This window comes from Heterocephalus glaber, unplaced genomic scaffold, assembly GCF_053883595.1.
Source record: "Heterocephalus glaber isolate CG9 unplaced genomic scaffold, H.glaber_assembly_v1.0 deba00001689, whole genome shotgun sequence".
Taxonomy (NCBI): domain Eukaryota; kingdom Metazoa; phylum Chordata; class Mammalia; order Rodentia; family Bathyergidae; genus Heterocephalus; species Heterocephalus glaber.
The window spans coordinates 10,072,336-10,099,501 of record NW_028258414.1 but is presented as its reverse complement, the minus strand read 5'-3'; the positions used below and the strand labels follow the sequence as shown (position 1 = coordinate 10,099,501).

General features: G+C 58.6%; 2 protein-coding genes across 8 annotated transcripts in view; both read right to left on the bottom strand.

Moving 5' to 3' along the window:
- Positions 1-1,897: 1,897 nt before the first annotated feature.
- Positions 1,898-10,406, bottom strand: Skor1 (SKI family transcriptional corepressor 1). The gene is made up of 8 exons (XM_021237194.2): positions 8,218-10,406; positions 7,102-7,198; positions 6,088-6,195; positions 5,539-5,610; positions 4,114-4,188; positions 3,781-3,855; positions 3,213-3,278; positions 1,898-2,731 (listed from the first exon to the last, which is right to left on the bottom strand). The coding sequence occupies exons 1-8, from the start codon at positions 10,399-10,401 to the stop codon at positions 2,637-2,639; spliced, it is 2,772 nt and encodes a 923-aa protein (XP_021092853.1). The 5' UTR covers positions 10,402-10,406; the 3' UTR covers positions 1,898-2,636.
- Positions 10,407-24,801: 14,395 nt separating this feature from the next.
- Positions 24,802-27,166, bottom strand: part of Map2k5 (mitogen-activated protein kinase kinase 5) — a 258,240-nt gene continuing 255,875 nt past the window's right edge. For all 7 annotated transcript variants that reach the window (XM_004855593.4, XM_021237014.2, XM_004855594.4 and 4 more), the window contains one exon: positions 24,802-25,265. In XM_004855593.4, coding sequence (XP_004855650.1) covers positions 25,161-25,265 — 105 coding nt within the window. In that variant the 3' untranslated portion in view covers positions 24,802-25,160. The remainder of the gene's footprint in view (positions 25,266-27,166) is intronic.

Here is a 27,166-nt window from a genome sequence, read left to right as displayed (position 1 = left end):
TTCGTATAATTATTGATAATTACATCCATACCAATCGTTTGGTTATTAACATGGGGGGGGGACACAAACACTTCGAAAAGGAGGTGGAGCCCAAGAGGGTTTTTTTCCGACTCTACTTTGTGGGTCAGATCCGCCTACACCCCGAATCCGCAGAGGTTCTGGCCCAGATGGGGCGCCCCTTCTGGAGGGCCCCAGCTGCCTGGTGGTTTTCTCCACTCAGGGAATTTGGGAGGCCGAGTGGAAAGGAGTACTTGGTAGGGTCCTCTGTTGGGCCTCGGCCACGGAAGGAACTTCCTGCCTGAGCGGTCCCTGCTGTGTCCATTTTGCAGAACTGAAGGTGGGGTTTCAAGGGGTGCATTTATGCCGTGGGGTAAAGAAACGAGGTGCACCCTCCGACCCCGCGTCCCAGCTTCGCTCGCGTCTGGTGTGCCCTGGAAACTCAAGTCACTTTCTCTTCGGATGTCACTTTTGGGGTACGGAGAACTGATCCGGTGGGTCCAGCCCGCAGAGTCCTGGCTGGCAGACCTAGAGGCGGCGCCTGAGTGTGCCCAGTGCCTTCACCTCAATATTTCCTCGAGTCCTCGCTGGATTCAGCCCTCGAAATACCTTGGGACTTGAGGTCCCACAGCCCAGGCGCAGGGAGATCGGGGACTGGCTGCCAACGCGTGCGGCGGGGCTGCGGGGCCCTCCCCCTTCCCAGAGGACCAGAGCACGCCCCCATCCGCCAGCCCCCTGCCTGCCCGCTCGGCCAGGGCCCGACATCCCGGGCACGCAGCCCGGCCCGCCCTGCACCCAGGGTTCCTCCTGGGGAGACGCGGGGCCCGCGCCCGCCTCCAGGCTCCCTGCCTGAGGGATGCTCTGAGCGAGTTTGGGATGTCTCAGAGCAGAGCCCTCCGAGCGAGCACTGGTCTTGCAGCGGCCTGGGCTCAGTTTACCTCTCAGGGCACTTCCAGAACTCTCTGTGGACAAAGGCTCGAAAGTCATTTTATACAGGCTGAAACTGAAGCCCACAGAAAATAAAATAAAAGGCGCACTGGGACGCCCGATTAGCCAGATGAGGAGGTAAAATTCAGCCCAATACCTTGTGCTTTCCTCCTCCATCCATCCTTTGAGCCCAACGAAGAAAAAGAAAATTAAAGTGTTCTGCAATTTACATCTGTTATCTGTGGCCCGATGGGCAGGTGCATAGGAAACAGGCCTACGGGAGGCCTGCAACAAGCAGAGGCCACACCAACCACGACCCAGGCAGGATGCCTTAGCGGAGGTGTAGCCAGCGCTGCAGCCCCTGGGCACTTCACTTTCCGCTCTGAGTTCCTCAACGTCCTCAAGTCTACTTAGAATTGGGAATTCTGGGAGCATTAAGTTTCGGCCTGGGCTCCCTCCTTTCCTCAGCAGCTGGGCGGCAGGGGCCAGCTTCAAGTCCCTCCTTCCTTCCCAGGCCTGTGGACCCAGGGCTGCCCTTCATGCTTCCTCCCAGCGCTCCTCAGCTCCTCGGCCAGGCCAGCAGTGCCTGTGCCAGCTGGCGGGGGTGGAACCCAGGGTTCCGGGCAGGCTTGAGAGTGCCCTGTCTCTAGGTACCCGGGAGGTAACTTCCCCCTGGCAGGCGTGGGCACCACATGAATGGACTCTGTGCCCCTACAAGAGCTTGAGGGAAGGGACAGTTGTACAGGGGACCAGGCAATCAGTCGTCCCCTTTTCCCTAAGTGGGGCCCAGAGAGCCTCCTGGTGTGGACAGGGGGTGCCCCCGGGAAAGCTGGTTCGCCTAGGTGGGTCAGTAGAGGCTGGGTGCTGACTGCTGTCTACTGAGCAAGCACAGCTGTAACCCAGGCGACAGGAGGTGGTACCCACCCCACCTGTGGCATGGCCCTTCGCCCACACTCCCACCTCCGAAACCCCAGAAAGTGACAGATTTTTCTTTTATTAAAAACAAAAGTCACGGATATAGGGTGATCTCCTCCAAACAGGCTCAAGGTGGTCGCCATCTCATGAGTCAGTTGTCGCCCTTTTAAAGTGCTGTTACAATCAAGAGGTTACAACAACAACAAAAATAGACAAAGCAAAAAGCCCCTCAAAAGGTAATACAAAACGGGAGGGGAAGTGGGTCCAGGAGAAGAAAGAAAAATAACTTAGACTCAAATAAATGAACGTGAACTTAACACTGAACCAAGAGACTGAGTACATTTACATCCATTGCACATAGCCACTTTGTCCTTAGGAACAAGAGTTTCAGAAGTGGACGGGGAGGGAGCAGCCGCCGCCAGCGAAGTTGCTACATTGTATTCACAATGGGGGCCCAGGCTGCGCACGCGCAGGGGTGGGTGCTGTCCTCTCAGTCCCCCGCCCCCGCCCCCGCCATGGGTCCAGTTAACCCTTTGAGTTCCAAGGCCCTGGAGTTTAACCGGGGGTCGGGGGGACAACGTGGTATTTACACTTGGAAACGAGCCAGGCCTTGGACTGCAACGCCCCGCAGGGGGCAGCAAGGCCGGGGAGCCCCGGAAGCGCGCGGCGGCCGGGCTGTATTTACATCGGTCGAGTCCGAATGGCTTGTTCCTCGCTCCGGCCGCCGGGCACCGCCGCGGGCATTTACGAGAAGGAGCAGCATGGCTTGAGGGCGCGTGGGCGCGGCCAGACCGGCCCTAGGGCAACAGCGGGGGCTTGAAGGAGCAGTTGCCGGTGCAGTGGCGGGGCGTCAGCATCTTGCAGGAGAAGTGGTGCAGAGCGTCGTGGGCTTCTGGAGAGAGAGTCGCACCGGCCACGTTGGCGGCCTCGCCTGCCCCGCGCAGCCCATCAGTCCCCCTCCTCGCCTCAGCAACCCTTTGGGCTCAGGGGTTCTCAACCCCGCGGGCCAGAAAGGAGGCAGGAGAGAGACATGGTGACTGAGAGCCGCCGCTCTGGTTCAATAGCCCCGTCTTGCACAAGAGGAAACTGAGGCTCAGAAAAAGAGGGACTGACCTGCCCAAGGTCAGATGGCTCAGAAGGCAGATTTTTTGGATGCCCGGAGATCAAAAGGCTGTGCCTTCCTACCCCATCTTCTAGAATAAGCTCCCCATTACAGTCAATCCCCACTTCCCGCTTTTCAGTTTCTGGTCCAAGTACCCCCCCCCCCCCGCCTTCTCTCTCACAAGCCCCGCTGCTCATCCCCCCCCCATCCATTCACTCATTTAGGGGCCCAGCCGGGCCCTGGCACCCCAGCTTTGTTTCTCGGTCCGCACCTTTTAATTTCTGCTGGATGGCATAGCGCGCCTTCCGCTCCTGGTCGAGTTCGTTACACAGGGTGTCTGGAAGACAAGGAGAGGGGCGGGTGAGGAAAGCGAGGTGGCCTTCAGGGCGGCCAGCAGGGTCACAGCCCCGGCCACCCCCATCCCCTCCTGGAAACCACTGGGAGAATGGGGGGGGGGCGCGTACCAGGGCCCCAAACTGCAGACTGGTGGAGGGAGGAAATGGCCTGGGATGGCGCTTAAAGGCAGACGGATCTAACCAAAATTAAAGCAAACTTAGGCATTACTTCCCAGGTAATTTTACGCCTCGATTTTTAATTTAGAAACCATGGAAATTGCCGCGATAAGAAGTTCAATCACTCCATGTAATGATGCCTGCAAGCCGTTTGCTGGGCTCGCTTGCCATTCTGAGGCTAATCAGAGTATACAAAGGATATTAAATAAAAAAATAATTGTTGAATTACCTTCAATTTAAATCCAAATGACTGAGCCAACATTGCGGCTCCTGCCAGACGAGAGGCAGTTATGGCCCGTGCATGCGCTCACCTGACTCCAGTCTTACCTCTGACAATCTGCAGCTGTTGCACCATTTCTTCTCGATAAGCCAATTCCCTCTTCATTTGATCCTGAAAATTATCTGTGCAAATTGATTAAGTGAGAGCTGTTAAGCACAGCCTCCTTCCCCAGCTTCTCTTCCTCCTCCTTCCCATCCTCAACCTTACACCCACCCCTACACCCACCCCACCCCACCCAGTCACTCGCTCAGCTGGAAACCCAGGAAACGGGAGTTCCGATCTGACATCTGACGGGGCCCACAGGGGCAGGTGCCTGCACCCAGCTCCCAGAACGAGTCTGGGCAACAATGTTGAGGCGGGGTGAAGAAGGGTGGGAGTACCTTTGAGACTCTGAAATTCTCGCTCCAGCTTCTTGCGGAGCTCCATTTGCTCCAGGAGCAGTTTTTGCAATTCCTCTGTGAAGGGGAGAGGGTGAGAGGTCAGGATGGGGGGGATGGGGAATTCTAGGGACCCACTAAGGACTGAGGTCCAGGGACCCAAGTTGGGGTAGTGGCTTTCAACACTCTGGCTTTCCATTTTCATTCAAAGGATTTGAGGAAGGACAGGGGGCTAGGGGTAGGAGACCCAGGAGAATCAAATACAGGAGGGCGGAACCTATTTTGGATTTTGGGGCCCTGGTTCCAGGGAAATAACCAGTTTGGCATCTGTTGAACTGTTCCTAATTCCCTAACTTTAGAGGATGGAAGACCCACAAAAATGTGGCTTCCCCCTTCAAGTGACAATCCTAATCCCTCCTTTGGATACAAATCAGGGAGAATCTGGTCAATGATTTGAACAACTTTCCCAGAGAAATACACATACTTAACAATTGCCCACAATTCCAGGAGATCCCCAGACCCCCCAATGCATGCTAAGAACCCTCATAGAAAACATAAGTGAGGGCTAGGAGTGTAGCTCAGTGAAAGAGTGCTTGCCTAGCATGCATGAGGCCCTAGGTTCAATCCCCAGTATCATCAAACAAACAGATTTTGAAAGTAACGGCACATCCTAAAATCTGTAACCAAGAAACGTGAAAGACCACTGATGCTTGTCTCCCTTCTCCCACCAATTCGAAAACTATCCACAGGCTGGGTGTGTGGGCTCCAGTTCTAGAGGGATTCCAGTCCTAGAGAAGCTGCCCCAACCATGTGGCTGTTAGTGTCTGGAGCCTCCCCATGGAAGGAATGAAAGATAGAGGGGCAAAGTGGGGTCCAAAACTCCCCCTTTCTCTATGCTTCAAGCCACATTCTCCCCCTTGCAGGCTTAACAGCAACCCTGAGTATCCCATTCTGCAAACAAGCTCCACCCTCACTGTAGTCATACATCAATGGAGGGGGGCACGCTGTAACTTCTCCCATGGTCCTAACATAAACGTCTCCTTGCAATCTTGCTCTTCAGAAATAGTTCTGTTTTCCACAGAGTTGGGGGAACTCCCAATTGTCCTACCTGATTGGCCACAGCATCGGAGTTCTGAGAATCATTACTCTCTTACTAGCCTATCCAGGACAGACTCAGGTCTTGAAACTCAAACTTCCAATAAACCTCCAGGGACATGGGTCACTCTCCCCATCCCCTAACCATACTTACACCTTTGTGCCAGGATGTGTCCAGAGGATTATTTTTCCTACCCAGGGAAATAAAAACTGACCCTTCCGCCCAGTAGCCATGACCTTCCCACAAACCTAGGTGGGAATTATACCCCCTCTACAGGCAGGGTCCATCTCCCTCAAGCACAGCCTACCCCCATTTTGCAGATTTAACCTCACCTCTGGCCAGGTTTTCAATATCCTTCTCCACCAGCTGAGTTCCTGTGACATCCAAGGTGAGCCCCTCTTCCCCTGGGATACAAGGGCAGGTGAGAGGGGTGCTGCACTGGGAGAGGCCTTGAGAGGGGAAGGGCGAGCATCCTGGGAACTGTGCCAAATCAGGGACCTAATCCAGACCCTCTGCCTGAGAGAAGACAATCACAGGCATCCACACTACCCACCATCCATGCTATGTTTGGGTCCAGGGAAGATGGGTTGTCCTTGGGAAGGAAGTGGCCTTGACCTGTTTTCGGTAGGCGAGGCTGGCCCTCCATTTCCTTTTCATCTGCCAGGAAGAGCCCCAAGCCACCTACAATTCAGCTGTCCCCCGAAACACAGCCTGAACCCCACTCCCCTTAATATTTAATAGTTATCTGCTCGCAGAGGAAGGAAAGAACTGGCAGCGGCTGGATCATAAATGAATGTCTTGCCTCGAAGCCCATTGAAACCTGGGCGACCTGGGTCCCAGCTCCCAGCTACGGGAGGGGCAGGAGGAATCCCAGGGCTCACCTCGGTCTGTGTTTGCGGGACTGGGCTGGGAGATGCTCCTTTGGTCTGAGTAGGATTTCCTCGTTTCCAAATCGTCGGCGGTCGAGTGATTGTCTTCCTTATCTGGCTCTTTAAAGGGAATAAACCGAGTTTCAAGGAGAGGCAAAGAAACTGTGACCCCGATACAGCCAGAGCTGCCGCGGTTGGAGCGCCCTAGCCCTAATTAAAAACATCGTGGCCGCCGCTGGTTTCCGGCTGTGCGCCCAGGCGCGCGCCCCGAGGCTTTGGCCCGGGCACCCCTCCCCCTCGCGTGACAGGGTCTGGTCTGCTCTTTCTCCCTGCTCCACGCCCCCTCCTCAGCCCCTCGGAAAGAGTAAGACGAGCAGCAGAGGCCACCAGGGACAAGCGACCTACATCGCGCGCAACTACCGGGGCACAGCGAGCGTGCCTGGCGCCCGGATCTGCCCGCGATACTCCGGCGGAGACCGCAGCCCAGGCGGCGACCTTCTGGGTGGTGGTGGTGGGGCATTGTCCCGGGCAGGGGTGCCTCTGCCAGCCCAGATTTCCGAGGTCCGGGCCCCTCCTCTGCTAGCGACGGGGTCCCGGGAGCCCCCCACCCTAGTCCCCGGAGTTGCACCGGCGCTTCTGGGGTACCCTAGCCCGCACCCAGACGCCCTTGTCGTCCGGTCACAGCCAGCCAGGCCACGGGGGGCCCCAGGCCAAACACACTTGCTGAATAAATGAGAGGACTGGAAGGCGCTGCCCGAAGTGGTTTTTAAAAGGTTTAACCCTGTGTGTGTCGTGGAGAGGTGTCTGTGTGCTATGGAGGGACAGCTGGGGACTGCTTTCAGGTAACCAAACCATGGGAGCTATTGGGACTTTTCCGCTTAGCTGCCTTTTTCTGTCATTATTTTCTTTCCCGCTCCCTTTCTCTCGCTTCTTTCTGCGCTCGTCTCCCCCAGCAGGCCTGGCCTGGCCCCGGCCCTCTGCCTGCCGTGTCCCCGGGACAGTGGCCAGCGGCCTCGGCGGGGTTACCGTGGGCCTCACGGGTGCAGAGATAGGAGGCCGCGGGCCCCAACGCCACCGCCGCCGCCGCGCTCTTCACGTGCTCGTCCCTCTCGGGCGCGTACACCTGCGGCGGCCGAGAAACGACAGGCGATTAGAGGGCGATTGGTGGCTGCCCTCACCGCCCCGCCCCGCCCGCGGCCAACAGGAAGCGCCGAGGGGATGCGGAGGTTGGCTCGCGCGCGGGACCCGGACACCCCGGACAGCGGTGACGCACGCGGCCCACCCCGGCGTCCTCCGAGTCCACGCCACCGTTGTAGATTCAGGATAATTATTGGCGCCCGCGAGCAAATTACTCCAAACACAAAGCGGCTCCCCCGGCCGTTCAGAGCTGCCCCCATTCTGCGCTCTTCCCCTGCTCGGCATTTTCCTTCCCGCCCGCGCCGGCGCCCGGTCCCCGGCATAAATGACGCCTTTCGCATCCGGTTAATGATACGCGTTTTAATGACCCGAATGGAAAAGTACACGTGTGCGCAGCTACTTTCAAAATGGTCAAGGAGCCCGGCCTAGCCACAACCCGCACACACAGCTTCTCAGCACCAGCCCTGCGGTTCCCGAGGCCGGACTCTGAAGCTGCGAGTTGGGATCGGGCGGGAGGGTCACTCAGGGGACCCGGTGTTGCTGAGCAACTTGGGAGAGGCTGTCTCCTCTTCTCCCTGCCCGCTCACTTGTCTTCCTTGGGCTTCTGACCCAGTCTGGACAGGCGCGCTCCGGGCTGGGCCTGGAGAGCGCCTTTCTCCGCTCCTGGGTCCCTTTCTTCCTCCAGACCCCTTTACTAGCTCTTTCTGGAAGTCTGGCGGTTTCTGCCGATCTCTCCATCAACAAAAACAAAGCACACAGGTCCTCGGGCCCGCGCCCCTCCCCCACCCACCGCGCCTGGATCTTCCGGAACCCACAGTTCCGGAGACCCAGCGAGCCCAACTGCTGGGCTCCGCGACTGGGCCTGCGGAGAGCAGCCAGGCAACTGCTCCAACGCCTGCGCGGAACAAAATCCCCATCTCCACCCGGGCTGGGCCCGCCCTGCTCTCAAACTGTGCGGAGGGGTCCGCGAGGAGGCGCCCCCCGCGGGGTGGGCGCAGGGCTCACCTTGGCCGTCGCTGGGCCTCCCAGGGGCCCGCAAGGCTCTCGTAACTCGTAGCCGCCGTTCGGCGGACTCCTCTCGGGTCTTCGCACCGCGTCATCGGCCGCCAAGTCCCCGAACACCGACCGACCTGGGGGTGGCCCGAGGCGACGCCGGGGAGCGGGGCTGTCATCGGGAGAGTCTGTGGGACCATCCACGCCTGAGGAGGTGGCAGACGGGGGTCCAGCGGACTGATCGCCGTCTGGGCCACCTCCCGCGCTGGGCGCGCTAGGCGCCCTGGACTCGGCCTCGTCCTGGACGCCCTCCTCGTCGGGGAAGCGGTTGGACTCCACGTCTACCTCGGGTTCGTCCGCGGTGTCCACATCGGGCGAGGCGGAATGGTAGCTGGAGCTGCCCTCGCTCAGAAAGTCCGGGCTCACGTAGCCGCCGCCAGTTCCCGTGCCGGGCCCGGGCGCACGAGCAGGAGCAGGCCCCGCGCCGTAGGCCTCGCGGGCGCTGCCATAGAGCTTGGCAATGCTCTCGGCGTCCTTGACCACTGGTCTGAAGGCCGACACGTAGGAGCCTTTGCGGGCGGGCGGAGGCAGCGGGGGCTGCAGGGGGGCCAAGGGCGGCGGCAGCCCCTCGTCCCCGCCGTCGTCGTCCAACGGCCCTCGAGACAGCGTGCTCGGGCAGCGCTCCTCCGCGCCGAGGCCGCCCTCCTTGGTTGGTTCCGTGCCATCCAGGGCCTCCGGGCCGCCACCGCCAGCAGCCGCGGCCGCCGCGGCCGCCGCCGCCGCCACTGCGGCCGCCACGGCCTTAGCCTGGCTCTGTGCGGCCGGGTAGGGTGGAACCGGGAGGCTGCCCGCAGCTGGCCAGAACATGGGGAACGTCGGGTACACAGTGGCAGCCGCCGCCGCTGCGGCCACCGCCGCTGCGTCCTTGGTAGCCCCGGCGGGTTGATGGCCCCAGAACATGGCCCCGCCGCCCGGGCCCGCCCCTGCTCCTGGGGGCAAATGGCCAGCTCCAGGGCCACCCGCGCCGGTGCCTGCGCCGCCGCCGCCAGTGCCAGGGCCGCCCTTGGGCTCACCAGCGCCCAACACTGGGTCGTCCTTTTTGGGGCATAGGCCGAAGGCCGTGGGGAAGCCGTAAGGGTGCGGGAAGAGCGGCGGGGGCAGCTTTTGCAGGAGGCCGAAGCCTTTGCTGGGCACGGGGATCACCGGGTAGCTGCGCACGCCCGCACCGCCCCCAGGCCCTCCGGGGACGGCTGGGCCGCTGGCTCCAGCCGCCAGCCCCAGTCCACGCTGCGGGTGGGGAGGAGGCGGACCCGGAGGCCCGGCAGCCTCGTCTTCTGCACAACGCAGGCTTTTGTGGGGCGGTGGGCCTGGGGCCATCTCGGCGCCGCAGCCCGGGCCACCGCCGCCCCCCGTGTTACCCTTCCCCTGCCCGCCCGACCCGCCGTTAGCACCTCCGCCGCCTCCTTGCAGCGAGAAGGTCCGCTTGCGCGTGCCACCATTAAACATGGCCTTGACGTCCTCCCAAGCGTGGCTCAGTTCGTCCGTGGCCGACTTGTCACTGAGCTTGAGGTGACGGCGCCACGAGTTGAAGTTGGCGGCGTCGGGCTGGGTGTACTTGGCGTCGGGGGTGCGGTGCGAGTGGAAGATGAACTTGTTGGGCGAGAAGTACATGCTGCAGTACCCGCACTTGATGCACTTGGCCCGGGAGCTGTTGTACCGCGCAGGGATGAAGCTGCCGCGCGAGCCCCACGCGCACTCGTGCACTACATCAAAGGCGAAGTTCTCGGGCAGCTTGGGTGGCTTGTGCTCGCCCAAGAAAGATTTGCACAAGCGTTCGGCCTCGCGCTTCGTGATCATGCCGCAGCGGCGAGACGATATGGGCATGGCCCCGGCCCGGCGCAGGATCTCCAGCTGCACCGGCGTGCACTGCACGCACGTGATGCCTAGGGCCACGCGGCGGTTGTGGATCTCATTGTAGCTGTAGTTCTTGAGGAGAGTGTTGGAGATCTGTGCCAGGCACAGGCGCTCCTGGCCGTCGATAACCAGCGACACGATGGGGACCCCGTACAGCGACGTCTCGCCCACCTGGTTGGGTTTGAGGGCGCTGGACCCCGAGTAGGGCTGCAGCTCTTGTTTGGAGTTGGGCGACGAGCTGCCCTCGCGCCCCGGCCCCAGCTGAGTGGTGAGAGCCTCCATGCCGCCGCTCCTGCGAAACAGAGAGAGCAGAGAGCAGATGAGCCATTTCCAGCACAGCTACCTACGCCCGGCCGCCCAGTGGGGCGTGCGGAGTTAGGCGCGCGGTGGGTGGGGGGGACACTTGGCAGTGGGGAGTCCAAGCTCTTTGGTCCCCGGAATGGGCGTCTTTTGTTATTCATAACCGTGTGAGAGCTGGAACAAAAGCCCTCGGGGTCTGAGTTAGGCCAAGGGGTGGTGGCGACCTCAGGAATGCCCCAGCTGCAAGGAACCCAATCCCATTTTTGGATTGGGAAGGAAGTGGGACCCAGAGATGGAAGGTGACTTGCCCAAGGCCACACAGCAATGCCATTTCCAGACCCAGGCTTTCTGGAGCCCAGATCCACGCGCCTTCGCAGCCTGCCCTGCCGGGTCCTGAAGCCCAGACTTCGGCGACCGGCGGCCCCTCTGCTCAGTAGCACACGTACGGGGGCGGGCGGGGGCAGCGACGGGGAGGTGAGGGAGGCGCAGTCACTGCCCACCTTCAGACTTCGGGGGCCGAGGATGGGGCAGGGAGAAGGAGGGGACCGGGGCTGCCTGGGAGGGGAGAGGCGGAGGCGACCGCTGTTCGCGGTGCTGAACCCTACCCTCTCCAAAGCTCGCCACGAGCTCCCAGACCCAGGGCGGTCCCCGCTCCGTCCAGCTCCGTGCCGACCGGCTTCCGGGGCCCAGAGTGTGGGCTCCCACCAGCCTGAGCTTCTCTATTCACACCTGGCGCCCCGCGTTCGTTGAGCAGAAAGATCCCGGCTGGATATAGAAGCCGTTTTCTTTCCAGCCATCAGTGGGACAAGGATTGAGCAGTATCTAACCACATTTTCTGCATTTTTAACTGCGTTCCAAACCAAAGCTGGTTTTCATTTGGGGTAGCGCATGGGACAGGTTCTCATAGAAGTTTCTCAGCAACTACTTCTCCTTCGCTTCTGATCGCCCACTCTCTGGGCTGTCCCCTTCACAATATGCCTTTCCTATCAGGCCAAACGCAGTCTTGGAGGGCTGTGGGCTTCTTCTTTTGTGGGAGTTTCTTCTCTGAGTGCCCTTCATGCCTCTCTGTCCCGACTCTTCTGGGCTAGAAGGAACCAGTCCTGGCGGGTCTTCAGAGTCACGGCAAAGCTCCAGGCACAGAAGTTGCTGCAGTCCTGCACTATGCCCTCGGGCCCAAACAGCCGTGCCTGCAGACCGCAGCAGCTGCATGGAGCGGGACCTGGGAACTGATATTCAGGGTCTCTTAGGATGCGCGGCCCAACCACGTGTCCCCAGACACACAAGGCTCCAATCTGGCCCCGGGGGTGCAGGTGCTCCTACAGCCCGGGCAGCCCAACCTGGACGGGCCCTCCCCTAAATTCGGCCAGAAAGGCAAATCCATTTCAGAGGGGCAACTTCAACCACGCAGAGAGTCCAAGTTCAAAAGCCTTGGTGAAGAGACTGAAATCTTCTGTCTGCCTCTCTCTCCTTCGCTCTTCATTTAGGTGCTCTTCATTTGTCGATCTTACCTGTCCCTGAGCTGTCTTCTGCCAGTTCGCTTGTGTTTCTCCCATCTGTCTCGTATCTTCTTCAAGTATCAAGCTGTTTATCTATTATCTGTTTTATCTTTATCTCTTCGAATAAAACTGAAACAAGTTGACCCTCCCTTGGCCTTGAAGTCCCTGCTAACATTTTAGCAGGCAAAACCACGGTCCTAATTCCCTGGCTGATGGGTCAACGAGACAAGCCCTGCGCCCCCAGGGAGGGCTCTCAGGCAGGCTGTGTAGGTGGCTGGGGCGCGCGGCCCTGGGAAATGACTATGGCTTCTCCGTTTCCTGAAACCCGCAAGTGCGTCCAGGCCCGCATCCAGTGAAGAGAGCGCCCGAACCCAGCGTTGAGGGTCCGGGGTCCCCGTGGGGTTTTCCCGAGTAAAATAAGGGGACTCTGGGCCCCGGAGCCAGCAGAAAGGGGCCCTAGGAAAGGAATAGCATTTTGAGGGACCAAAGCGGAAAGCACCGGCGAGGGGCGGTGCTCAGTGAAGAGAAGCAACGGCCAGGGCAGCTGGGGAACCCTCGCCGGCTCCCGGGACTTCAGGGAGACCTTGCGGGGGGTGAGCAGGCGGGAGGCGGGCAGCGGTGAGAGTCCGGCGGTGGAGTCGTTAGGCATCATAAAAACAACAGCCACAAGAGCCCACCTCGGAACTAACCGAAAAAGAAAAGCTGAGCGGCAGGGCGCGGGGACGAGGGGCTGCGGGTCGCAGGTACTCACCGTGCGGCGGCGGCTGGAGCCGGGCGAGCGGGCAAGCGGAGGTGCGCGGCGGGCGGAGCGGCGGGCGGGAGTCCGGGATCCGCCAGGCTCTCCGGGTGACGGCGCGGCCCCTCCCCGCGCGCGCGCACAGCCGCGCTCCCGGGCTCCCCGCGCCCCCACCCGCGGCCCCTCCCGCTCTCAGCAGGAGCCAAGCGCCAGGGACCCGGGAGCGGAGACGTGTGCCCCGAGCCGCTGCCCCCGAGGCCGGGGACTGGCCCGAAGAAGAGGCCGAAGCCCAGAGCGCATGGCGCGGCGGCAGACGCAGTCCGAGTGGCCAGGCCGGCGCGGGGCGGGCGCGCCTGACAGCTGCGAGCCGGGGCGTCACACCCACCACCCGTGCAGCCCCCTCACAGCCTCCCGGGTCCACCCGCCCGCGGGCCACTCGCGCCGCGCCCACCGCCTCTCCGCAGCCCCAGGGCCTGCGCGCCCCAGGTAAGCGGCCGCACACCTGCGGCCCGCGTCCCGCACCTGCGACCCGCGCTAGCGGGAGAGGCCAAGTGGGAGGAGGGGCCCGGGGCCGCAAAGTTTGCCCCCAAGAACAAAGTGGGGAGGGCCCAGAGCCCTCCGAGGGGCCAGGATCGAGCGGGGCTAGAGCCAGGTGACGGAGCTGAGGGGAGCGCAGGAGAAAGGGGAGCTGGGAGAGGTACTTCGCTTTCTGCCTTCCGGGCAGTGGAACCCAGAGTGGCCTAGGGAGCCGATAGGGTCACCAGCTCTGGGGACAAGGACTAGAGTACCGGGCCGGGCAGAAAGCAGCCGGAAGGGGCAGATCCGCCTTCCCCACGGCTCCCCGGAGAGCTCTAGGCTGGGGAGCGCCACTCTGCTCTCCCTCCTCTGGGCCGGACCGGGAACTAGACTGCCACCCCCGCCACACTCCAGCCTGGAATGTACCCCCTCATCATCAACAGGCCCAGGCAGGACCTGGGTGCCCTGGGCGAGACCTGGGGTCAACTACTGAGTTAACGTTGCTAACTCGGATTTCCGGCGGTGGGGGTGGGGACCAGCCCCCCGCCGTCCGCGCCTTCTGTCTCCCCAAAGCTCCATTTCTCTCCACCCCGCTCCTGCTTTCCGTCTTCCCCTCAATCCCCTCTTTGGGTCCGCAGCTTCTTTTTTTCTTCAAATCTCAATCTCTACTTCATCTGAGTTCGAAGTCGCACCACCCCCCACCCCGCCCGCGTTCGGGCGCCCCCTCGTCGCTTTCACCCCCCTTCCTAGACCCCGTGGCATTAAGTGTCCTTAATGGACACGTTAATTAAGCTGTAATTAATCATACTGTCCAGCCCAAGTTTGAACAATTACCCTAATCAAACAGAAGTTAATAATGGCAGGGATGGCCCGGGGCGCGGCGGGCCGCCCGGGCAGGGAGCGCAGAGGCCACGGCGGCAGCGACCGACGGTGGTAGCAGCGGCGAGGCGAGCGCAGCCTGTCCTTGGAACCCGGCTCGCGGCGCCATAAATCTTCCTCGGGTGGCGGCCGAGGTCACTCCTCCCCCGCCCCCTCGTTTCCTTCTCGCTCCGGGATATGGACCCCCTCGCCCCTCCTGTGTTCCAGCTCCCCTGGGGTTGTCTCCCCTTCTCCGCTCGCTCGCGGGGACCCCAGGAAAGGTCTGAGGAGCGAACAGATCGCCCTAGCAGCCTTAGCATCCGGGGAGGGGTGCGGCCACCCCCACCCTCGAGAGTCTCCTGACACCCTGAGAGCCCCTCCTAAGTTGCAGGGCTCTGTGGCCTCTTCTAGTTCCGTTCTTCCGTTCACCTCCCTCAGTTCCCCCTCCGCGCCCAGCCTTTCACTCTGAACCCTGCCCAGCCCCTCTTCCCGTCTCCGCCCTGGCCCTCCATGCGTCCGTCTTTTCCAGTCGTGGCCTCGGTCCGGGGTCAACTCTGTGGCTCTCTGTACCCACTCCTTCCGGGGAGGGCAACAGGAACCTATTTTCCGTCCCAGCCGGAGTGTCACCTCCAGTTCCTGCCAGCTCGGCTCCCCTGCCTTGGCCCGGGCTGCCCCGTCCCATAATTACAATCCCGCTTCTTAGTAATTATTCTTAGCTTCCTAATGATTTTTTGAAAAGGAATCTCAGAATCCGGCATGATGGTGACAATGATCGTGGAGCCAAGACGCCCCCAAGGTTGTGGGGTGGGGGTGGAGAGGATGGGCAGGGTCCCCCTGCGAAGGGTCTGCCTGTTTCCCCTTCATTGTCCTGCGAGGGCCAAACTCTCCTCCGCGCATCCCTGGCAGGCTGGACGCGCGCTCCCCAGGGCCGCTCCTATAAAGGGTTACCGCCACCCTGGCCCACCGCTCCTGGGCGTGCAGGGCCGCCTCTGTTCCCGGTTCAGCACCGAGCTGCGGACAGCTCCTCGCCAGCCGGGCACTGCAGCCCCCACCGGGCACCAGGACTTCCATGGGACCTGGACAAAGATGGAAGGCGCGGGGACCGAGGCTGGGGAGGAGCCACCGCTTGGTGGTGGTGTCGAGGGTTGGGGCTGTCATAGGGGTCGGAACTGGGGCCCTACTCTTCCTAGAAACCTCATTTTACCGTGGGCAGAGCCGGTTCCCTCAACGGGCAAGCAGAGAATAATGATAACGAACTGGGAACACTTATTCCCATTTTACAGATGGGAAACTGAGGGTCAGGCCGTGGCAGCCCCCCACCCCAAGTTCTTCAGTCAATAAGCCCCAGACTCCAAGTGTGCCTGGCACGCTGCAGAGGGGGCCCAGCTTGGAGAAGCGAGCATCGCCGGGCAGGGCACGAGCTTTCTTCATAGCGCTCCCGAGCCTCGGTGCAGAGGAGAAGGCCCTGCAGAGCCAGGTTGCCCGCTCAGGTTCAGGAAGCCAGGCGGTGGCACAGCCGGGTCTTGAACACAGGTGTAGGTGTGGGTGGTGTGGCACCCTTTTCCCTCAGTGGGGCCTCGGGGTCCTACTGCCCTGTCCAGAGCATGGGGAACCCTCGGGAGTCGCTGCTCTTGGCTTCCCTGAGCCCCCTTACTGGGGATTTTGCCTCTTTTATCTGTCCAGTGGCGCCCAGGGTCGGAGATCTGGACTTGAGATCTGGGAGCGGCTGGGGTGCTCCCTGCAGCCCCCCACCTGGCTTTACTGCCTGGGAGTCCCGGGTCCACACGGTCCGGCCTCCAGCGCCCACTCGGGCTCTGGCTGGGGCTGGAGCTGGGCGGCCGCGCCTCCTCTACAAGCACATATCTTTTACCAGTTGAATTAACGGCAGTTTTCGTCAGTTAATTAGCTTTAATTTACATAATTAGTACAGTATAAAGAGGATTGGGGATAATCATGGGGTACGTAGCGCTTACTGTGTAAACACGTATTCTGAATTAAAAATCAGATGTAATTAAGGCGCGCAGGCCCTGTTTAGGCAGGGTTTTAATTGTAATGAATTTCTAATTAACACTCAATGATTGCCAAATGCAAAGGGCTGTAAAATTTTCTTGTAGTTTTGCTAATTTATTGTTTACTTAATATCTGGATATTAATCTGACGGCCAGACAGACCGCAGCCGGGCTCGGCAGCAGTGGCCCAAGGAAGTGAAGACGGCGGGGCGGGGTCTCCTGGGCCCAACCCTGGAGCAGAAGTGAAGTCGAGGGGGAAGGGCCTCCGCGGGGCGCAGAGGTGCCCGGAGCCTGCGCCCACCTTTCTCCCCCCTGGTGGACCAAGGAGTAGAGAGAGCCGGCTGGCTGCTTGTCTCGAGGTCCAAATTCCGGTCCCAGAAGCAGCTCTTTGGGCTCAGAGGTGAGACCACGCCCCTCTCAGCAGGAGACTCCCTGCTGCGGGGAACCGGGCTAGGGAGGGAAGAGTGGCCGCCCTTATGGGCTCAGATCCGGGCTGACCGTTGGACCATAGGCCGTGACTCGGGCTCAATATCTGCACCCATGGGATAGGCACAGGAACCAGTGCTTAGCGGGAGTGAAGGACCCGCAGAGAGTCCCCCCAAACCCTGGCCTTGTGAGCATCTTGCTTCTGGAGGCTTGTGGAGGGGTGGGGCTTGGGGACACTGCCTGGGTGTGGGGTGCTTAAACCTATGGCAGGGCCTGGGGGCCAGGCTCAGTTCCTGCTCTGTTATGCTGGGCACCTGGGGGTGCGTGTTAGGCTAGGAGCACCGAGGAGGGAAGCCAGGACCTGCCTTCTCTGCCCGACCCGATGTAGACACCCCCAAGGCCTCAGCAGAGGTGCCCGGGAGAGTGGATCAGCAGCCCCTGCTGGCCTTGATTTCCCCCAGGAGCACTCTCTCCCCAGGTCTCTGGTCTGAGCTCCTGGTCACATGGGGGGGGTGCTGCCACCTGCTTGGGGAGTGCCCTTTCTGTTGGTGCCAGAGTAACCACAGCCTCTTTTGAAGGTCCTGGGAGCAGTGAGGAGACTGTGGGTGCTTAGACATTTCCTACCAACCTCAGGAAACACACCAAGTAAAGCCAGTACCAGAGGCCCCTGCAACCTTTCTCCTCATGCCTGCCTTTCTAAAGTGCGGTGGTCCCATCCATCCTGGGTCCTGCACTGGTTTCCTCTAGCCTGCCTGTGGCAGCCCCATCCCTCTCTACTTTGTGGTTGTTTCAGTTTCATCACTGGATTGCTTGTGGGTTGTTTCTCCATCACCGATGTGTGCTTTCTGTCTCTCACACTGGAATTTGTCATTCACTGTTAACACACATGGCTTTAGAACAGGGCCCAGGACACAGTAGGTACTCAACAAGTTTGTTGAATGAATAAATGAACAGCATTTGAGTGTGAGGGCTTTGAGCCCCAGCCTGGGTCGCCACGGCCCTTGGGATCTCATGGCCAATCTAATTCTAAGCTTCTTGGCTCCCAGGGGAAGTTTAGGTCTTGGGATTCCCAACATCCACCCAGACTCAGGCAAGGCACTTAAGACTTGGGAGCTGCTGGCAGGTTTGTGGAGCTTTCCTTGCAAAGGGCTTCCCTTCCAGGGTTCCTCCGTGTAGCATGGCAGGAGTGTGGCTGGAAAGAGAACAGACAGGAGTCAGCCAGACCTGCTCAGTTTGTCTCCAACCTTGCATCTGGATTTCTGGGTGTAGGGCTCACTGTAAGGGCCAGGACTTGAGGGAAGTGCATGGGCTACAGCACTTAAAGGGGTACAACTCTCAGGTCCCTGAAAGTCCTCTTCTAGTCCCAATCCTACACAAAGTACATGCTCAGCACAAAGGAGTGTCCCCTTCCCTGAGAGCCCCAGGTCACTTTGGGGTGGCCGAGTGAACACTGGTGGCAGCCAGCCTGCTAGCTGGGACAGGCTGGGCCAGAGTTGGGTGCTGGGCAAGCCACAGGATGTCACCTCAGTTGGAAGAAGGGCTGGAATTCCAGGGCATCCATCAGTTCTCCACAGGCCCCTGACTCATTGTACTGTTCCCGGGGAATATAATCAAGATGTCATTCACGTAACATGTACTTCAGCCATCGAAAGTACATAATTTGATGATTTTTTTGTACACTCGGAGTTGTGCAGCTGTCATCAGTATTAGGATATTTTCATCATCCCAAAGAGAAACCCTATTAATTATTAGCTGTCACTCCTCATTTTCCTATTTTTCTCTAGTCCTAGGCAACCACTAATCCACTTTCTATCAATTTCCTTATTCTGGACATTTCTTAAGAAGAAAATCATACAATTTTTGATCCTTTTATGGTCATCTTCTTTCATTTAACATGAGGCTTTCATGGTTATTGTTGCCATAGCACATATCATAATCTTACTCAGTTTTATTACCAAATAGTATTCCACTGTATGGATAGATCACGTTTTGTTGCTTTGATGGATATTTGAATTGTTTTCACTTTTTTTGGCCATGATGCATGATATTGCTATGCATATTGGTGTACATGTTTTCAGGTGGCTGTGTTTTTATTTCTCTAGGGTATACACATAGGTGTGGAATTGCCGGATCATACTGTCGCCTTATGGCTCACCTTTTAAAGAATATCCAAACTGTTCACAGAGCACTGCATCATTTTATATTCTCACCAGCAGTGTGTGACTGTTCTGATTTCTCCATATCCTCACCAACACTTATTATTGTTTGTCTTTTTATGTAGCTTTCCTATCGGTTTGAGATAGAATCTTGTGGTTTTGATTTGCACATCCCTGATAAAATGATTTTGAGCATCTTTCCATGTACTTATTAGCCATTTGCAAATCTTACCTGGACAAATGTCTCTTCACATCTTTTCCCTGTTTTTTCACTGGGTTATTTATTTGTGTTTTTATTCTTGTGTTGTAGGAGTTCTTTAAATATTCTAGATCTAAGTCCCTCATATCAGACATGTGGTTTGCACATATCTCCTCCCAGTCTGTGAGTTGTCTTCTCAATCTTCTTTTTTTTTAAAGTACCCCTTGAAGGACAAAAGTTTTTCACTTTGATAATGTCAAATTTATTTTCTAATTTCTGGGTTGTTTTTGGCATCATATCTAAGAAGGCTATGACATGGGACTTACTCCTGTAGTTTCTTCTAAGAAATTTGTTTTGGCTCTTTAGGTTTAGTCTACAATCCATTCATTTTGAATTGATTTCTGTATGTGGTGTGAGATAGGGTTCCAAATCTGTCCTCTTGCATGTGGGCATCCAGTTGCCTCACAACCATTTGTTGATTATTCTCACCCTTGCGTCGCTGGGTAATGCTGGCTTTTCAGGTCTGGAGAATGACTACCCTCCCTTCCCCAGGAGAGATGGCTGCAGTCTTGCTGGGGTTTCCAGTGAGCAGGAAGGTGTCCTGGCTGGGCAAGGGCCCCCAGGGCCTTGGCAGTGCCCAGGGTTGGTGCAGATGCCATTGCTGGCTCATCAACACTCAGCATCCTGTGTACCAGGGGCTGGGCACACAGGCGGGATCAAGGCAAGGTGGGCCTTGGCCTCCCCATGTCCCATTCCAGCAGGAAGATGGACAGGAAAGATGACTCTAATATCAAGGGGTGACAATTGCTCTGAAGAAGAAACAAGGCAGGGTAAGAGGGGCAGAGAGGGACAAAATTGAAGATGGGAGTGGCAGTGGTGGTGGGAAGTGGGTAGTTTTTCTAGTTCTATTGATGCCAGGCACTGTGCTGGGCCCTTGACATCTGTTTCCTTCTCCCAAGAGTCTCAGGTGCCAGTGAGCCCATTCATCCCTGAGGTTCTAAGGCGAAGTGGCTTTGTCTACAGTAAAGGAGAAGGAAGCCTGGTGTTTTGGAAACAGCTTTCTCCCCACAGGATGGGGGCTGGGGAAGGAGGCCAGGTGGACCCTTCCTGCGGGAGGCCCCTCTCTCCCGAGGAAGAGAAAGGAAAAGGTGGGGGTGACAGGGACTGGCTGTGTGGGCCCGTGTGTATTCCAGGCAGGGTGTGAAGGGAGGAAATGCACCCTTTAGAAGTGTTTTGTGCTCATCACAGTCAGCAGCAGTGATAACTGAATAATCTACAACATCCACAGTTGTCATTACCTCCACCAGTAGGGAAACTGAGGCCCAGAGAGGTTAGGCATCTGTCCCATGGTCACACAGCAAGTCACTTAAGGAGCAAGCCTCAGACCCAGGTCTGTGTAACTCATCCTTTAGGAGTCCATTCCATTGTCTTCCCACGGGATTGGCAAAAAGGGACCCAGGAGGCTGTGGGACAGAAGAATTGGGGTCAGGAGACTCGACCGAATTCTGCCTCCTCCCACTGCCTTGCTGAATGATTGATTCTAACCCAGAGAGAGATTTATTTATTTTTGGTTTTTCTGAGACAAGGTCTCACTATGTAGCCCAGGCTGGCTTGAAACTTGTGGCAATCCTCCTGCCTCCACCCCCAGTGCTGGGATTACAGCCATGCGCCACCATGGCAGGCTTAAACTATTTTTAAAACACTTTATTACAAACAGGTACATGTTCACCGTGTTTCACTTGAAACAAGGCAGACTAGTAGAGAGAGTCTTAGAGAGCAGTGTCTTAGAAGTGTCTCTTTCTGGATGGCTGGAGGCTCCAGGAACAGGCACTGATGTGGCGAAAGCCCCGGCTCTCCTGCCTTCCCTCTTCATCTGTCCGGCCTCTGCTGAATGCCTGCCTAGCTCCTGCCTGAGCCAGAAGGGCTACAGCAAGGTCAGACGGCTCCGGGGAGCGTGTGGGCTGGGTTCCTGCACCCACGGGTGGCCAGGTCGGGTGGGATCCCCAGAACCACCAGCTCCCCATCTAGGCCTGGAGGACTGGCAGGATCTGAGCAGGAGGCAGAGGAAGGCGGGAAAGGTGTCCCAGGCTGAGGTCAGCCTGTGTCAGGGCTGGAAGGCGGAGAGGGAGCAGAGCATCGGCCCTGCGGGGCACACAGGTAGGAGCGTGGGATGACTGCTCCATGCCAGCCCACAAAGGGGCACTGAAAGGACCGAGGGAGAGCAGGCTAAGGGTGCCGCCGTGTCCCGTCCACACTGCATGACCAGTGGTGTTTCTTCTGTTTCTCACAACTTCCACCCTGCCACCTGCATCATTTCCTGCTGTTGCTCTCCCTGCACCCCTGAGAGAGAGAGAGAGAGAGAGAGAGAGAGAGAGAGAGAGAGAGAGAGAGAGAGAGAGAGAGAGAGAATAAAAGGCACAGGCAGGACCAGCGCCACAGTTTGACTGGCTGCTTTTAACTAAGTCTGCGGGCAGGAGAGACTTTTTATCCCTTGCAAGTTAATGCAAACGGTTAGGGAGATGAATAAATGACAGAGCTGCCGATGGACTGTTGGGCTCAAAGGAAGGACATTTGTCTCACTTTAGAAGAAGGACCTGGAGGGCTCAGCCCCATCGACTCGTTCATTGTGCTGTTATCTGCCAGAGAGGTGTCGACACCGCAGCAATTAAGACAAACTTTGGTCTGTAAGTTCGTGCCTGCAATCTCGTGCCTTCAAAACAAGACAAATGATACAGCCAAGGGAGGAGGCAAAGTCTTTTACAGACTCTGTCCAAAGTCACAGTGCATATTTGTAGCTGTTCAGCAGAAAATTTGTCATTATGAGGCCCAGGCCCTGATAGCTTCCCCTGCCCCACATGAGCATCCTCTCTGTGGCTCCTCCCTGGCCCCGTCGTCCCTGTGCACCCTGCTGACTTTGTCCCAGCTATGGGCAGCCGTCAGCTCTCCCTGGGCTCCCTGTTCTCCCCGTGGGATGCAATGCACGGCCTGGGGAGACACCAGCCTGTATGCCTAGCACTGTCCCATGGCTTCACTGAGCTTATACTGTGGCCTTCAGCCTGCGTGTGCAGGAATCCAGAAGCTTATGTCTCCCCACAAAATCTGTTCAGCCTGGCACAAGGCTCCAGGCCTAGGTCTATGGCAGGGCACGTTTGGCCAGGGCATGCCACCCAGCCCACCGAGCAGTGGCTCACCATCTGACAGGGCTGGGTCTCAGCTGCGGGTTCCGGTCATACTGCCTTGGATCACAGGACCTGTAATGAGGGTTCTACCTTTCTTCCCTCTGTCCCTATGGGCCTTCTTGGAGGATCCCAAACCCTGGGATTTGGTGTACACACTTCCCAGACAAGGAAACAAAAGACAGAAGCAAGGAAGGAGCGGCCTGCGTGGTGTTTTTTGTTTTTTTTTTTTTTTTTTTTTTGGGTAGGGATTAAACCCAGGGCCTTTGGACTGAGCTACCCTCCTAACATTTAAAAAAAAAATATTTTGAGACAAGGTCCTGCTAAATTGCTAAATTACCCAGGCTGTGCTCAATCTTGTGATCTTCCTGCCTCAGCTTCCCTCAGTTCTGGGATTACAGGACTGTGCCACCGGGCCTACTTGGCCTGAGTATTGAGGGGGCTTCCTTGCCTCCATGCCAAGACCCCTCGGCCTCTCCTGTCCTGGAAATGCTCCTCTCACTCTGGCCTGTGCATCCGAGTGGCTGGAGCCACACCCAGGGAAGGTGTCCCTGAGGCTGGAGCGATGGTCAGCAGGACAGTGACAAGCCCTGGGGCCGAGGCTGCTCCAAGAGCTCATTCCTGCCCCACTGCCCCTCCCAGCTCAGAGCCTTCCTGTGCTGGCCTGGGCCAGGCCCTGCGGACGGTGAAGAGCCAGGGAATAAGAAGGCTGCCTAGAGGAAGGGCTCTGAAAGGACAGGAATTAGCCACTGAGAGTGGCTGACAGTGGGGGCAGCATTCCAGGGGCAGGGGAGAACCTGTTCCCTGCCACTGTGCTAGTCTAGGTCTGTCCTCCTGTGACCTCCGAGTGCCAGGGCAGCCTGGCCTTGGGCTGCTGGGGACCAGAGGAAGGAGCCAGCCTCCAGCCAGAGGAGCCTGTGCAGGAGCTGCCCAGGGCCACCTAGTCCCCCAGCTTCCTCTTCAGACCAGCAGGGAACTTGTATGTTGAGGGCTGCCCCAAAACAGGGGCTCTCAACGTGGGGTGAGGAAGGAATGGGCTCCAGAGGCCCCGGGAGCCCTAAAGTTATACAGGACTGTGTGTGGATTACTCTGGGCTGGGGGCTCAAGGACTCAAGAATGCTTTCCTGCTTACTGGCTGGACACCTTGAGCAGACCATTCTGCCTCTACACTCCTTTCCCCATCTGTAACCTGGGCAGAATAGCAACACCACCCACCTTCTGGGCTGGGGCCAGAATGAAGACTCGAGATTTAAGTCCTGAGCATAATGCCTGGCACAGAGACTTGCTCATGTTCCTGTCACAGGACTTGGGGACATCTTGTTCTCAAAGTAAGGATGAGCTCTGAGCCTGCTGGCTCACTCTGGGGAGCTGCCTCTTCCTGAGCAAGCTGACCACAGGTGCTGGTGCAGCGCTCTGAGCCCTGAGAATGGCCTGCTGGGCCTGGGGCCTCAGCTGGTTCTGTGTCTTCCAGCCCAGAGAAATGGCATGTGCTTAGGGAGAGGAACAGCTGCAGGGAGGTGCCCCAAGTATCTCTAAGAGTATGACGACGCTGACTCTGTCCTGGAACCCAGGTGAAGTCTCATGTAAGGTCGGCCCTTCCTGGGGCACTGGGCTGGGCATGGGGAAAGGACAGCCCCACCATGGCGATCACTGGGACAACACTGTCAGTGCCCTCCATGGCCAGATGTCTCCACACTGGGGAAGAAGCAGGATCTCTGCCCTCACGGAGCTTCTGTTCTAATGCATCACAGATACAAAAGGAGTAAAACAGGTGGCTTGTCACATAGGAGGAAAATTGTGCAGCAATGGCCCCAAGTCCCCAGAACAGGGGTGGGGGCTGTGGCTGGGTGGGGTCTGTAGAGATGAGAGGCGGGGTGCAGTGAGCCCTGCGGGCACCCTTGGAGTTGAACTTGGAATCCTCCTGCCTCAGCCTCCCAGGTGCTGGGATAACAGGTGTGCACCACTGTGCTGGCTTGGATCTGCCTTCGGTTTAACAGGTGCCTCTAGCGACTGTGTGAATACAGGGGCCAGGAGGGAGTAGGAGCCCACCACGGTGAGGCATCGAGGCCCTAATGAACCAGGATCGCAAGGGTGGAACCAATCTCTTCCGAAGGTGAAGACAGCGGGACTTCTGGGTGGGCTTCATACGGGATGAGAAAAAGGAAGGGAGGTGCAGCGCAGCGGAAGGGGCTGCATCCAAGGGCTGTGCCTGGGCACAGGAGGAGGGAGATGCTACTGACTGCGATGGGGGTGGGGCTGGAGTCTGCCTGGGCTGAGGCCACTTAGGCCTGCAGAGCCCCTCAGAGCCTCAGCTCCTCGCTCCGAGCTCACCTGGCTGGTAGCTGGAGGATGACCCGAGACGGTAGCTGACAGTGGCCCGAGGAGAGGGTTCAGAGGGTGCATGCGGGGCAGCTGTGGCAGAGGAGCTGCTGGCCGGATGTGCAGTGGGGGTGGACAAGGGCCCTGGCATCGCATGGTCCTTTCCTGGGTCTCCTGTTCCTCCTTGGCCGTTGAGTCAGGTCAGTGTGCTAGAGCTGGTGTCACTGCCGGCCTGCGGCCACCAAATACATGGAGCAAACTGAGTCCTGCAAGGACTCCATGTGGGCCTGCAATCTGGGCTCTGGGCCTGGCTCCGCTGCTCCTCGTCATGGAGCCTGCTTCTCATCCATCACGAGGGCTGGGCTGTGGGCCTCGCACCTCACTGTGGGGATTGCTGCGGTGCCTGCAGATGCCTGGGGGCAGACCTGCATGCACGTCCCTGCTCAGGTGGAGACGCCCCATCCCGTCAGATGCGCTGAACACTCCGGCCCTCATGGGGATGCCTCCCAAGGCAGTAATACTTTATTCCCATCAGTGCTGCCCACAGGACTGACCTTTACAGAGCAGGGTTAGGAAGACAAGGGGAGCAGGGGCCAGGGCACCTCCACCTGCCACCCACCCTGTCCCTGTCCCCAACCTGCTGGAGCTGGTGCTCAGGACAGGGGTGAGGACTGCCAGGCAGGACTGTGCCCTGGAGGGTGGCCAGGCAAGGGCATCTACTGGCAGGGATGGTGAATGTGAGCATGGGAGGCTGGGCCAGCGAAGGTCTTCTGGTGTAGGGAGTGGGTGCAGAGCGGCCGCAGGCGGTGTCCCCTGGGTGACTGGTGGTCCTGGACTCTCGTGGGAGGCCTCATGGGGGGCCCTGCTGGCTCCGCCGCTCCTCCAGTGCCCTGCACACCCACATGGACACCACAGTGGCATTTCCATCATTGAACTGCATGATGAACGGGTGGCCCTGTGGGAAGAGGAACAGGTGTGACATCGTCCTCCAGGCCTCGCCCTTCAGTCCCTTTCCAAGGCCCTTTCTCAGCCTGGAGCTGATTTTTCTTTCTGAATAACTCTGGGAGGCAATGAGGATGGCTTCCGGCCCCTTTCCCATCCTAGGTCACTGAGGCCCAAGGTAGGACCATGAGCTGCCCGCGGCCAGTGAGGAGGCAGCCCTGTGCTGACGGACTCTGCTGCCGCGTCCTGCGCGCTCCTTACATGACCCAAAGCCACACTGCCTGGCCCGCCATGAGTGTAGGCCAGGGCTCAGCCTATGTGTGCCCCCTTTCTAGTCCAGTTGCTGCCCAGAAACCAAAGAATCAACTCGCCAGAGGCTCTGTCAGTGCCTTTTTAGTTCCCCACCTCGCCTGCAGCTCCCCTCTAAATAAATCACAGCCTGTGATGGAGGGAAGGTAAAACAACACCAGGGAGGTTCAGTGTGGAGGGCTGGACTTTGCAGGGCCCGGTTCTGTCTCTGTGTGCCCTGTCTCCAGTCTAACCTACTTAGCCAACAGGCAAGCCAGGTTATATTTAGCCGGTCCCCTCCCCTGCTGAGTGATCTACACCACAACTCAGAGCCTCCCAGAGAGCCCAGGGAAGCCAGAAGAAAGCCGGCAGAGCCAGAGTGCTGCCCACCACGAGTCCGAGGCAAAGGGACACTGAAAAGTGTTCTCTTTATCCTTCTTGGCTACGAAACTCTGGGGATGGGAATGAAGAATGCCCGGGCCTCCTGTCCCGAGCTGATGCTGTGGCCCCTCACTCTTCCTTCCCTGCCCAGGTTGGGGGACTGACCTTGGGAACATGGGGTGACGGGCACAGGCCAAGGCTAGAGTGGCTGGGTACACCCTGGGACTTCTCATAGCACCCTGGGGACAGAGCTGCAGGGCCCTGAGGGAGTGAGGGCTCTTGAGATAGGGGAGCGGGAGGCCAGGGTGGGGGCTTCTCCCTATGTGCACAGCCTCCCTGGGCCTGCCTTCTCTGATGGCTGTCTGGTGACAGGAAGTCCTCCCTCAGGTCCACATGTGCACACTTTCTTTCCCAAGGCTCAGGAGAGGCAGCCTTCTGCCCTTCTGAAGAACAAAGGCAGAAGCTTTGCTCAGGAGCCCCGGCCCTCCCCCCAGCCTGGGGTAACACAGTGTCACTTTCCCAGAATGCCGGTGACTTTGGGGCCATATGCTCCATCTCTGTTGTCATCTGTTGGGGAGCAAGCAGAGCGGAACCGCAGGAGGGGAGTGGCGGCATTCCACCATGCTGTTCCGGGAAGGGCTGGTGGCTGCTCCTCGGGGCATGTGTGCCTCGGTGCCCTACTGGAGCCAGGAGTGGAGGGGGCCACCAGCACACCTGTCCTCGATGCGCTACACCACCTTGCAAGGAAGTGACTCGGACACCTGGGCTTTGTCCCCAGCCACTGCTGACTGGTTCAGGGTGGGCACCAGGGAGACAGACAGACAGACCATGCCTGGCAGGGTGTGTGCTGGGTGGGGGTGCTCTCACTTCCTGCCCCTCGCAGGGCCACCTGCCACAGTTATGCCAGCGAGAGCTACAGTGTTCAGGCACACAGACTTCACCCCAGAAGATGGAGACTGACGAAGGCAAAGGGGGACCAAGGCAGAGGGAGGCAGGGGACCAAGATGAGCCCACTGTCAGAAAGCAGTGTCACCTGCTGCAGGCCCCACCGAGGGGACCAAGAGGCATGAAGAAGATGCTGCCGAAGGCTGAGTCCAACACAAAGAGGAGCTGTTGCCCTACAGTGCCCTCCTTCCCCTGGGCACTGTGCCTGCCTGCTGCTGGAGCCCACCTACTCCCTCCTGGTGAGAGGCTCTCCTGAACGAGAGCTGGGGTCAGGGACAGTCCTGAGCTCTGACTGGCGCT